Raw genomic sequence first — 13,403 nt, 5'->3', positions numbered from 1 at the left:
CTGTTGGGGGAGCAAAGCTGAGCTTTTCCCCATAGCCAGCATTATCAAAGAGATGGAGAAATTAGTGGATTTATGGACTTTAATGCTGATTGCCTAAGCCAAGATGAGCCTTTGTAGCTAGAAAAAAAGCTCCCCTTGTCACTGTAGGCAGGTGGGAGCATTATACTTGGATGGCATGCATTAAAGCCTCTTTCTCCTGCAGATGAATGACTCTCCAGGCTGTGTGCTCACTCCAAGAACCAAGAAGGAGCTTCTTCCCAAGAAAAATGTTGAATGCCCAGATCCTTGCCCTGGCAGTGGCTGTGGTGCAGTACAGAGCTGTGGCCGTTCATGAAGGTACGTGACAAGTGGATCACCATGAATACAGCAGCTAGGGGTGATGCTGAGACACATTAGGGAGAAAAAGACCTTTTCCAAGCAGCTGATGTCATGGATACACACACAAATGATGTCACGGTGGAGCTGTAGTTCTGGTGGCTTTAACTTCTGCATGGGGTCCTTTTAGGCTGGATCATCTGGCTAACAGAGCATCTCAGCTGGCCCCAGAAGGCAGGCAGGACCTGACTTGCTGGACTAGGGTTTATGGGGAAATCAGGGCTCTGCCTCTAATACTGTTCCACCTCAGCTGTTCCAGAGGAAGGTAGGGAGAAAGGGAAAACGTGTCCCCTCCTGATTCCTCTTCTGATCTCCCAGAGCTGGTGCAAGCCACCACAAAGAGGATATGAGAGGAAAGACCTCAAGGAAGTCTTGAAACATCCTGCAACTGTTCAGAGAGTTGAGATGGCACAAGGGCTCATGTCCTCCCTGGCTCCCTGTTGCCTGTGCAAGTCCACAAGAGTTTTTGGGGAGAAGGGGTCAGAGCCAAAAGGCAGGGGACAAAAGGACCTCAGAGAAGAGCCTTGTGGGGTTGCAGCATAATCCATAGCATGTCTCTGGGACATGCTATGGAAGGGGAAGCTCCTTATGAGCATCCTATGAAGCTAACCCAGAGCTCCCAGGACTATCATGGGGCTGGGTATGTACCAGTGGGTCCTCTCCAAATTGTTCTGCAGCAACAAGCCCCTAGGCTTTGAAAGTGTAAATTCACTTGGACTAAATCCGGTAAATTCAACAAGGAGTTAATGGAAGCTTTGGCACCAGCTAGAAAATTAACTTGATTAAGTTCCTGTCCGTCAATTAAGCCAATATACTTGACTATAATGCTATTTAATTCAAAGCTGGGAACAGTGCAATAAATCAACGTTTACAGATGTCTCTGGCAAACCTGTGATTGATGAAACGTGGTAATTCTGGAGTGCATGGAAAATTTCAAATAAAATCATATCCCCCTGTGATTAATATAGCTGTCTGTGTTGGTATTTTCTCCAGAAGGTACCGATCCAAATATGCTTAACATCACCTGTTTCTGATGACAGCTTCAGGTACTTGATCCAAGCCGCAAACGCTCTTGGGTTTTATTGCCAAGCTGGGCCCCTCTGGAAAGGTGCTGAGCTCCTGGCTCAGCATCTCGCAGAATGGGTTGTGGCTGGCCCTTTGTAGAGAAAGGGGCACCATCCTGCTCTTTTTCATCCCATGGAGCCCTTGCTTGTTGTCTTTCTCCTCATTATCCCTGGATACAAATGAGGGCGGGAGCATTGTGTAGGGTGAGCAAGACTCCTAGGGGTCAGGCATGGATGGAGGAGGCTTTCTGAGGATTTGGGATATGAAGAGGTAAGCAGCAAAGGTCTCTCTGACACCAATGGCATTTTAAGCATGGTTTCCAGATCAGGGCCAAAAATGCAGGTTTCTCGTCTATGCTGCCTTGAGTAGCTCCAAGAGGCGGGTGATTTTGGGAGAGCTGGTGGATGGTCTTCTCCATCTTGTTGAACCTTCATTGGGATTTTCTTTTAGTAATACAGGTTGTGGTCACCCTGGGAAGTTGTTGAAATATTTCCACCAGTTCTGAGGTCAGAGCCAAGGACTGGCATCGCCATCCTTCTAGGGGAGCAGGGACATCAAGGTCTGAGCTATGGAAAAGGGGTAGATTAAAAAAAAAAATATAAAAGCAGCAGCTGGGAAAAGAGCTTATGGTGATCTGCTGTTAAGCAGCTGAGCTGCCTCCAAGATATCTCTGACATCTCAGCTGGAAAGCACTTATGGAGTATTGAGAAAGGAAGGGAGACTTCAACAGAGAGCTCTAGGAAGGAAAATTAAAGTAATTTTCCCATTTTTATCAAGGGAAGGTGCTTTAAATTCCCAGCTGGGTATGAGTTAAACAAAAAAGAGCCAGTTTTTATTTTTCTGCATTAAACTGAACTGATAATTCATGAAGATCTCTGCATCAGGAAGCACAAAGAAAGATGAAGAAACTAAAAGTCTTGGGTAACAAAGAGTCTTGGACAGCCAGCCTGTTTGGGTGCGAGTTGACTTCCAGACTTGCAGATGAAAGTCAAGGCAGTGGCTGGGTGAAATCCAAAGCAGCAGTGACACAAAATTAGAAAAAAAAAAAAACTGCAGAGAGGTTGAGCGCAGTCCTGGTGAGCAACTGCGATACAAAAAGCCCTCCTCGGTCTACTTTTTAGCAGCCCTGTCTGCAAGGGAGAGAAACACAGAAGAAAATATAAATTTTGAACTTTCCTTGTAAAGCCTTCATTAATTTAAGCATCCCTAAAAGTCATCAGATTTTTGTCTGTGAAATCTATTTATTGGATGCCTAAAGAAAATTAAATTAAATTGAGACTGAACCCTGTAAAGGGAAATATGCCTTGATGTTCATTAAACAAATTTCCCTGTGCACCTGTCCTTTCCCTGCCAGCTGTCATTAGATAGCTCTGGCTTGTATAGAAAAAAAAAAAGCTCAAATTGTTCTTTCTTTACACAAGATGCTTTTCATGCTCGGGGCCAGTGGCAGTTTGGCAAGAGGGGAGCATTGCAGAGATGAATGCGTGGAGCATCCCAAGCTCTCTCCATGCAAGACCGGAAGACTTAGTTGTTTTAGGGCTGGTAAAGCCTGGGTGACCAGGTGGCCCTGTGTCTGCATGGGTGTCTCGCAATGGCTGTGGAGACTCTGATGGCAAGAGGTGGTTGATAGGGTGACACAGCTTCCACATTCCCAAATTTTTGTTGTGCATGGCTCAGGTGTCGGTGTCTGCCTCTGGACATATGAAAAGCCCTGGTGTCCTCTTGTTTCCAGCATGTCCTACAAACCTGCGTGCCTTGATGGATCTGCATCTCAGTCTTTGACCTTCAGATGAGAAACTTTCCTGGGTGGGAACAGCAAAATGGGGAATTAGGAAGAAATTAAAGAGCCTGTTCCTCTGGGAAGCCCATGATTACCCACTTCATTGGGCCTAAGCATAGTGTCCCACCCCTATCTGTAGTATATTGAGGGTTCACATAACTCAGAGGGTTTATTTTCTGGCTGGCTCATTGTATGATGTGGGATGAGCCTTCCTGTCCCTCTTCTCCTTCAGCATGCAGGACGGCGGAGGTGGCCGACATTTTATTCCTCGTGGGGCAGTCGCAAGATGCAGGGAGGGAGAGCTCCCGGCTGGTCAAGGACTTCATTGGCAGCATGGCCCGTTCCTTTGAGAACGTGGTGATGGGCAAAGGAGGCATCCGGCTGGCAGTGGCACTCTACGGGGAGAAACCAAGGTGGGTCAGTCCATCCTCTACCATCAGTGCCTGGGCTTCTATAGCCCTGTAGCTCTAGATGGGCAACCATGTCCCCATGGTTAAAGAACTCTTGCTGCTCTGCTGAACCATTACAAGAGCAGACCAAGAGTTCAACCCCTAGCAGTGTCACCAGAGTCTACAGGTGCTCAGCCATGGGGAACTCTTTCAGGGCAGGGAGGCTGGCATTTAATGCAGCCACAAGAAATTGCCCAATTTTAGTGTTTTATGGTAACAGGACTCTGAGGCTCATATCCTGGATTCCCTTGACCACTGTGAAGAGGACTCCTTGCCTACATATGAGCCCAGTATGACCAGCTAATTGTCAATGTTATTGCTGGTCATTACTATTAGTAATACATCCTTGCTGTAACAACAGTGTTTTCTTGCTCCTTACTCATCTATATTCCCCCATTTCTCATCTCAGGATGAGTATTGAGCTCACAGACTACGTGACCATTGAAGAAATGCTGGTGGCAATTCAAGATCTCTCCCTCAAAGGCAGCAACTTAAAAACAGGGTCAGCTCTGGCATTTGCGGCTCACACCATGTCTCATCTGGACACACTGAGAGAGGATGCGGCAAAGGTAAGTGACCTCTGTGATTACTTCCCTGGTGTAATTCTTGGTAGGATCTGACCTCTAACTTCTTTACCTAAAGGTATGAAAAAGCCGGTTGTTTTTTCTTCATCTCATCTGATTTTTGGCCTGCGGTTGAGGTACCTCATTTAGGAGCTCATTCAGCTTCGGCTCACATTATGGTGATAGAAGGAAATGGATGCTTCCAAATTTTCAAAGGATTAACTAACTTTTGTTTTTTAAAAAAAAAAAAAAGACTCATATTTCCCCACAGATTGCAGAGGAACCCAGAAGTCTAGTCTTAAATGCCTCCAGATGAGTACTCAAATTTGGAGCACTTACTGCGTAAGCTAACTGAGCAGGCTCAAGGCATGGTTAAGACAAGGAGATGAGTTGTAGTGTTGGTGTAGGTAGCTTTTGCCCACATCCACTCTGGTTACAGAGAGTGGCAGTACCATTAGCATCTTACTCCAAAAACAGACACAACGCAGTGTCTTTACCTTTCAGACGCCAGTTCTGGGTCATTGGTTTCTTCAGATATTTTTTTTTCTTTTTTTTTTGTTACATTATTTGGTTCATAATTTCTAAGGGGCTCTGAGGATGCTAAAGAGAAGGTGCTGTATTTTGGTTTGCTCTGCAGGCAAAACGGTTCAGTGTGGTCAATGAGACCTGGTTTGAGTCACAGAGCTGAGGGAGAACATGATGCTAGAGGTGGGATTTGTTAACCACCTCAACCACCTGCTTAAAGGTGCTACAGCAGGTTGTGTCATCATTATAGCACCCAACGCACCAGCCGTATCTCCTGCTATGGGACCTGACACAGGACTGCCCAAAAAGCTTGAAAGGTCTGGGTTTGCCAAGTCAGCTGTCATTTAAACCCCGGCTGTGCCTGAGAGACTTTCTTACCACCTGGTAGCACCATCCAGGTGCTATTGGCTAAGTGTGTTGTCCAGGGTGCAGTCCTCCTTTAAGAGCTCCTCTTACGGACTTGTAGGGGTGAATCCTCCATCTGTGCTGGCATTAGTCTCCTTCTGGAGCCAGAGTTACTGCCCCAAGCAGAGGTGAGACGCAGCCGAGCAGGAGGAGACATGCAGAGAAGATGCTGTCGTGAGCAGCAGCATTTATGCTCTGCTTCTTCCTAGCTCATGCTCTTGAAAGCTGATTTCTTGTGAGTTATCCAAGAGGTGTGGGTTATGAAAGGATTTATTTTCAAGTGCTCATCCCTTTAGAGAAAGGGATTTCATCCAAGGTCTGGCTTGTCAGCGTGAAAATCCTGCAACTGTCCCTGTGACCACCTCCTGTTGTGCTCTTTCGTTCTCTGGCTCTTATGCCAATTCTTGTAGATCGTTGTTTTGATCACGGATGGAAAATCCAGTGACTCAGTTGAAGACGAAGCCCGGGTCCTGCAGGATGAGGGGGTGACGGTGTTTGCTGTAGGTACGTATGGACACACTAAGTTCGCGTTGCCACCAAGTATGCGTGTGCTCCGACGCATGGTCCACACACTGGGGAAGATTCCTGATGCATGACAGCCACCTCCTCTAAAAACTGCACCCATCCCCAGGCTCAGCCACTAGCAACTACTGCAAGTAGAGGAAAATCACATCTGTGCTGTGCTGGGGTATTTTTTGTTGTTGTCAATAGCTGATCTATTCAGTGGAAATCTGCGGTTTTGCATCTGTCAAAACTACTGGTGAATTCAGGAGGAGTTCAATAAATACTTCCATAAAAGTCAAAATGTTTTGATGTGACATTTTCAAAAATGACATGTTTTTACTTTTGAAGGTTTCTCTTAATGGGGTTCAAAGACCAACTTTAGCTATATTCAAAATGTCCATCAAAATAATTCCGTGGGCAAGGAAAAGTTTCAGCGCCCCCCACCCCCAAGAGCTAAATACAGCCATTTTTACAAGTCAAATCCTTCCCTTTACCAAACTTTTCAGGGGAGAAGAAGGGGATGGTTGTGATGTTTCATTGTAGAGAGCAACCAGGTTGGTTTGGGCCAATGTGAAGCAAAAATTAGGGGAGGGTTTGTTTGTTGGGGTTTTTTCCCTTCCCTTTTTTAATTCAACCACAGGAAAACCCTGCAATTTTCACACAGCCTCCCAAAGTCCCATTGTCTCCTTGTCCCTCAGAAGGGCAAAAATGTCTCTGTATCCTATGGGAAGGATAAGGCCAGATCTTGCCCTGCTCATTTTCGCTCTCCACCCCAAGGGAGCTTTCCACCTCTTGGCCCGTTAGCAGCCGAATACCCTGGGGCAATCTCTAACATGCCTTTGGAGAAAACCTTGACCTCTCTTCCAGCTGGAAGAGGCTTTATCTGCTTCACCACTGACCATCCATCTGGAGACTCCATTCCTTGTTTCATCCTTTGCCGTGGGCAGCACGACTCCAAAGCTGGTGTAAAACTCAAAGGCCAGCACATTGCTCCCACTTGCTCTTGACAGCCCTTGCCAATGCCTGGCCTGCCCCAGGGATGATGTTTGATGTCCTCCATTCCTCTTCTTTTCTTTATCTAGGAATTAAGGATGCTGACAAGAATGAACTGAACAAAATAGCCTCAGAGCCTGCTGCAGAGCACGTGCTTTATGTTGAAGATTTCCACCTGCTCTACAACGTCGCCCCCAAACTCTCTCGAAGGCTTTGTTTCACTGCCTCAGAGCCACCACGGCCCATCAAGGAGACTGTGCAAGGTGCGTTAGGGCTCTCCTTTTATCCTGCTTTCCACCTGCTCGAACCAGCCCCTTCCCAGTCCCTGGACGTGCCACCCACACCGTGGACATGGACCTCCCATATCCCTTCCATTCATCACAAGGGAGCTTTAGGAGTGGGATGACTTTAGAGGAGCAACCAGCTCATGGAGAATTTATTGCTTGGGGACAGTGGTCCTGTGTATTTTGCTTGTGTCTGCATCTCCATGGTTTGTCTGGTGATACTGGATTCCAAAAGTCTTGCTGCTGATTCAAACAAAAAAAAAAGCAGCATGGGCTAGGGCAGCATTTCTGCCCCTTTGGGGCTTTCATCATGGGCCTCTCATGGTGAACTCCAGCAGCACAGCTCAAGGTCTCAGGAAGAACTTAATTCCTTGCAGAAGATGGAAAGAGCAACCGAAGAGATCTAGATCTCTCCCCAAAGATGTTGCAGTGAATCCAGAGGTGATGGCAATGAACTCCTGGCCCGCTCTTGGCACACAAACTCATGAGCAGATGAGTTAAAATCTTAGAGTAGAGCTTGGGAGAACTTCATCTGGGTCCTCAAAGCATCTTTTTTTTTTTGCTTTCTCTGTGGTTCTGTAGCGCTTCAGGCTTCCTGTGACATTTCATGGAGAGTTGAAGCTTTCTGGCAGACTTTCCTCTGGTAGCAGCAAGGAGAAAGGCAGGAAGGAGCTGATGCCCTGTGCATTAAGCAAGTGTTCATGGGGAGATGTAGCCAGAGCCAGTTTTGTTTTCCTTTCTTATGCTGTCGAGCAATTTGCCAAAAGAAAACCTTCTTGCATAGCTCTGTCCTGGAAACAAATCCCAGCTGCCCCTGCGCTCTCAGCCTGAGTAAGTGCCATCCATACCAAGGGTTTCTCTGCGTTGAGTACGTTGACTCCATCAATGAACAACACCACATGTACAGCACTGCTGCCATCATGGTCCAAACCAAAGGCCTTTCCTTTCTCTTTTTGCAGCTGAGAAGATCATCGGCCCCCGGGATCTGCATGTCAGCGAGCACAGCCACAGCTTGCTGCGACTCACTTGGATGCCAGCTACAGGGAGGGTGATGGGCTACCATGTCCATCTACATCCCTTGCTGCCTTCGGGGCAGCCGGTTTTGGAGGAGCAGCAGCAGGTAAAGTTGCATTTGCATTTTGCAGAGCACCGGTTGCATGTCCTGGTGCTAGGGGTTAGACCACTGCTGAAGCTGCTGATGGCACAGCCTGCTTAGGAGATGGCATAGTGTCCCTCAGCCATCCCAGTCACAGCCCAGTGCGTTGTCATAGATTCTTGAAGCTTGAAGTGAAGGTCTTATAGATAGACCATCAGATTTGCAAGTGTGTCAATTTTTCGTGCTAATTTTGACATTGCTGTTGTGGTGAGATGTTATTTTTGGGGGTGACGAGGAGGAAGGCAAGGTGGAAGAAAGATGTGGCATGAACTGGCACAAACTCTGTTGGGATGATAAGAATAGGTCAATGGAAAGCACTTTCTCTCCTTACCTCTGTGATTACCCCTCTCAAATAAGCCCATCCAACTTCCCTAGCAGCATCCCCTGTTGCTCTTCCTGCCAAGATTGTTCATCTTGGTAAGATCTCCGCGCGTTTTGGTTCTGGATTTGCTGTGCCCTTTTGGGAGGGATGCTACCATGTGTATGAGCTTGCTACAGTTCAGCTCGGTCACCACACAAAAGTTTGAGAACAAGATTGAAGGATAGAAGCTGTATGCCTAAAAGCCTTGATTTCTAATAGTAGAACAAAGCTATGAAAGCATAAATTATTAAGGTTAAGCTTATTAATTTTATTAATTTATTAAGATTGTATTTAACAAGAATGGTCAACCTTGGCTGCTTCAGAATCTCATAAGAACATGGTGAAAACAGAAGTTGTCTCCACCTCTCTTGCCCTCAGGTTATGTTGAAATCTTAAGCTCAGAAGAAGCTTTCTTTGACCAAGATGGTTGCATTTCCTTCATTTTTTTTTAAGGGGGATTGGGGACCACCCTCACCCTTATGCAGAGTCTTGTTTTCATGGAGTGTTTTCTGGGCTAACTCATGAAACCCACCCTTGGCACTGCCCTGTGTTAGTGCTATGTTCAGTGTGAGCCCAGATATCACTTGAGGATCGCGGTGTTCTGAGTTAGTGCATTTTAAGATGCTTCTGCTCATGGAAGTCACCTTGTGAAGCCTCGTGTTCCTAATGCGTTGCAAACATGAGTGTCTTCTACTGTCATGGATGTGTAATGATGTCCTTTGTCCCCCTGTGTGACAGATTGTGGTGGATGGCGACAAAAGTACCGTGCTGGTGACTGATCTGAAACCCAACACCAAGTATGTCTTCACGGTGAGGGCCGTCTATGCAGATGCCCTTGGGGAGTCAGCAGCTGTCAAGGGGAAAACAAGTGGGTGTCTCTTCTGCAGTCATCCCCACGTGTTCCTCGTCTGTGTGGGCACAGGAAAAACTGCACACCAAAACCATACGTGTGAGGAGTGAGGGATGGATGGGTAGGAATGGGCAGGAGGAACATCTGTGCAAATGTCCGTGGTGTGAAGTGCAGGGTTGTGAGTGGGTGCAGAGTAACCCATGTGGTTAACCCACTGCAAAGCCTGCTGGGTAGCTCACATCATCCCAGTTAATAACCAGCAGGATTTAACAAATCCAGGATGCGATTCAGTTAATGTAACACCCATGTACCTGGAATGAGAGAGCTTTTGGAGACCATGGGCTGAGAAACAGAGACATGAGTTTTATGGAGAGAAGTGTATTCTAAACACCTCGTTTCAGAAGCGGGTGATCCAAGAGGTCTGGGTTGGCACTAGACACGTGCTTAGGGCTTCGCTGAACAGCAAGGTGATACGATTGTGGCCTTTAGGAAATGCCCCAAGTAGTGATCTCTGGTCCCATGAAATGATCTAGGCTTTGCAATCCACCATGCCAAATTCCTTTGCTGTCACAAGGCTCGCTGTAATGACAAGGCTCTTGGAAACAAAGGAGCAAATTCATTCTTGGCCAAATCCTGCAGTGCAGGACACCAGGTCACAAGTGATGGATGGAGCAGGTTTTGTCCCAGAAGTCTCTGCACTACTTTAAGGGGTTTTAAGAGTTTAGGGGGTGCACTAATTCCACTTCCCTCCCAGTTTTGGATGAAGTGCCAAGTCTGCTTTGCCCAAGGGATTTTGAACAGAATAACTCCTTTCTTCCTTGTCTTTTGTTTCTTTCCTCACCTCCTGCAATGTCTTAAATTCTTTGTCTTCTTGAGAGGAAGATCTCCAACAGGATGAATAAATAAAGCACCTCAATGAGGTTGACACATATGTACTTGCCAGGAAGAAGATGGAATGTCTTTATGGGTGGAAACAAAGTCATTTGATCTCTTCTCTTATTATCCCTAAACATGAAGCCAGAGGCAGAAGCTATAAATCTGTCTGCCATGGTTGGCTGGATCAAAACGGGCTCCTCTTTGTAAGAGTTGCATCCATAGGCACAAACAGTGCTTGATTCATGTGTCCTTGCTCAGTCTGCATGAAACCACTGCAGAGTTTACTCTGCTTAGGAGGAAGTGCCTTGTGGGTAGACATTTCACAGTTCCCAACGCCATTCAAAGAGGAAGCCCACAAGCACTCTGCCTTGGGGGTTTGCAGCTCACTCTTCAAGCAAACGTTTGGTAGAAGGGGGATGGTTGCTTTTGAGGATTCAGCTGAGAGAATAGGGAGAATTGGTGCTGCTCGCTTTTCTGTCTCTTTGTCCTTGAAAGCAAAGGATTTTCCAACGGTCTTTGCCATGGCACTTCATTACAGCACTGTCACATCAATTTCTGCAATATTTTTGTACCCCAAAGCACCTGTGCCTCCAGTCACTAATTTCCGTGTGATAGAAGAAGGAATTTTTAGCTTGAAGGTGGCTTGGACAGCTCCGCTGGGAAAGCTGGAGGGCTACAAGATCTACATTCCCAGAGGTGAGTTCAGATTTTACTCATTTTTCTTGGAGTTTGCTTTAAAAGGGTCAGTGACCCAAGGACAAGAAAGGTGCCATTTTGTTGAGGGAACAAGGTAGCACAGAGCTCCTGGCATTACTTTGGAAGGAGGCTGGGTTAGCCTGTTCCAGACAGTGTGGTTCCTCCAGGATGGAGGAGGAGAGTCCTTTGAAGGACTTGCTTTTGAAGGACAAAATGGGGATGACTTCAACCATGCACTTGCACCAGCTACTGTGCATGCTCTTCACTTTCTTGTGAAGACGTCGCCATGGGATGTAGACCTCAGGGAGTGGGAAGTCTTCACCATCACTCTTCTTGATTTTGCAGCCAATAGACCGGGAATGATGTACGAGCAGGTTCTGCGGGGTGATGTCTCCTCCCATGTGCTGGATAACTTGCAGGAGGATACAGAATACAGCATCAAGATCTACGCAGTGTACCCCCAGGGGCCGAGCCAGCCTGTGGCTGCTGTGGGGAGAACATGTAAGAGGTTTGACTCTGTGCCTGGTCCCTTCTTGCTTTGGGTGCTGTGTTCACGCCCTTTGCTGTTGATAAACACCTTACTGTTGGGTGCTTGCAGCTACATCAAAGGGGTGGTGTTCAACAGGTCCTTCCTAACTTCAACCTTGAGCATCGCTCTCCCCCCATCACGTGCATGGACATGGGCACCCTTGAACACCATCACACTGCTTGGGAGGAAGGGTGGGAGATCTGCCGGAGCCTCACTTGCTCTCCCATTTTGCACCCATATGGCATAAAGCAAGTGAGGTTGATGTATTAGAGGCATGGTCCTGGAAAGCAGTGGTCACAGATGTAGTTGTTTTCGCCACTACTTTTATGAGATACCTTCAGCCTGTCAGGCAAGGTAGGAGCCCTTGGAAATCTCTCTCCTTCTGACAGATGGGCTGGAGGAACAGTGGTGCAGGGAGGGCAGCCAGCAAAGTCCTCCACTGCCGAGTAGGTGCTCTGAAAGGTTTGTTCCCTGTCCTTCCAGTGAAGCTCCTGCCTGTGAAAAGCATCTTGCTGCAGAATGAGACCACCGACACGCTCCAGGCAAGGTGGAGCCCTGTTCGAGGAGCAACGGGCTACAGGCTAACCTGGACATCAGCAGGTAGGGGCTCAGGAGTGGGGTGTATGGATCAGTGGGCAGGGAGATGGAGAGACAGGAGATCCAAGGTCCCCAAGGCATTGGGTGCACCAACACCTTCTGTGTCCAGACATGCAACAAGAAGCTGGAGGAAAGCAGGTTTTTTGGGTCTGTAAGTGGTGGAGTTTTCTGCACATGGTGGGGATAAATCAGCAGCTTGCAACAGAGAGCCGTGCTGTGGATGTTGATGGTAAACTCCACCATGGATGCAAAAATACCTGCTCTGGCTCTGTGTGAAGCGGGCTAACGGGTATCCAACCTTGTTAACATGGTCTTAGTGCTGGGTTTACTGGACCTGAGCAGCTCTGGAAAGGGTTACTAGCTGGAGAGAAGCTGGTGAAGTACTCCATGCAGAGCTGTACATCCCACAGCCCCTGAGCATCTGGGGTTACCCCCTTTTTGGGGTGACAGGTACCACGTTACAGACTGGAAGCGCCTGTGCTTGTTGCTTTTCCCCTCTACAGACCTGGCTTCATCCCCCAGCATCCCATAATTTATCCTCATTCTCAGACAAACTTTGGTATTTGAAGACAGATCTGTGTCTGCAGCTGGCGTCTCTCCCCTGCCCTGAACCCAAACATATTTTCATTGCTGGTGTGGGGGAGCAGAAGTTAGAAATTCAGGTTTGATGGCATATTTTGGCCTTGGGAGATGGATGTTTCTGTGGTTCAAAGATGAGATGGGATGTCAGGACACCTGGGCTCCATCACAGGCTTTGAATAAATAGCACTCTCTCCTCTGGCTCGGTTCCCCTGGCTATGAAATAAGGAGACATCTCCCACCAGAGGAGGGGGGGGTTTAGTTGGACAACAGCTCTGAAGGTCATCAGAAGGGAAAGTTTTTTACAGGGAAGACATGAAACTGTTTTTATTGCTTTGTAATGAGTGGTTCTCTGGGAAAAAAATCACAGCGCACCCCAGAACTCAGCTGTTCACTCAGTCCTTGCTCTGTATCCCCGCTAGAAATTGAGCGCACGCACGTGTTCAGCCTGCTATGACTTTGGAGTGGGGACACCCCTTCTTGAGGGGGCCTCCTCAGATGAAAGGGTCCATCACCTCCACTCCAGGTTTGCTCTTTCCAAGCAGCTCTTTCATGCGATACCGGTTCACTTCAAATCCAAGGGGGACAAAAATCCCGAGGGGCAGCCTACCCTCACCGCTGGGCCCTGCAGGGTCCCCTTCCCACGTTCCGTTCCATCCCAGGGCCTTGCATTATGGGTGACGTTAGTATCCAGGCACCCTCTGCAGCCATCCCAGGCAGTGGAGGGATTTGATTTTTCTTCTCTGATTTCTAAAACAGAGAACAGATAAACATAACACGAGTGGCTGATGTGGAGAGATCCACGGCGTGGGAGAG

The 13,403-nt window shown here is 47.6% G+C and overlaps 1 protein-coding gene across 1 annotated transcript in view; it reads left to right on the top strand.

Moving 5' to 3' along the window:
• Window positions 1-266: 266 nt before the first annotated feature.
• LOC147601959 (uncharacterized) overlaps window positions 267-13,403 on the top strand; it is a 99,077-nt gene continuing 85,940 nt past the window's right edge. Inside the window, exons 1-10 of the mRNA XM_086744486.1 lie at window positions 267-336; window positions 3,453-3,633; window positions 4,079-4,238; window positions 5,573-5,666; window positions 6,749-6,922; window positions 7,903-8,063; window positions 9,199-9,328; window positions 10,766-10,882; window positions 11,228-11,383; window positions 11,895-12,011. Of these exons, the coding sequence (XP_086600612.1) occupies window positions 267-336; window positions 3,453-3,633; window positions 4,079-4,238; window positions 5,573-5,666; window positions 6,749-6,922; window positions 7,903-8,063; window positions 9,199-9,328; window positions 10,766-10,882; window positions 11,228-11,383; window positions 11,895-12,011 (1,360 nt within the window). The remainder of the gene's footprint in view (window positions 337-3,452; window positions 3,634-4,078; window positions 4,239-5,572; window positions 5,667-6,748; window positions 6,923-7,902; window positions 8,064-9,198; window positions 9,329-10,765; window positions 10,883-11,227; window positions 11,384-11,894; window positions 12,012-13,403) is intronic.

This window comes from Chlamydotis macqueenii, chromosome 1 (assembly GCF_036417535.1).
Source record: "Chlamydotis macqueenii isolate bChlMac1 chromosome 1, bChlMac1.mat, whole genome shotgun sequence".
In the NCBI taxonomy this organism is placed as follows: domain Eukaryota; kingdom Metazoa; phylum Chordata; class Aves; order Otidiformes; family Otididae; genus Chlamydotis; species Chlamydotis macqueenii.
Note: the sequence above shows the minus strand (reverse complement) of the source record. Positions and strands in the feature narration are given on the sequence as shown.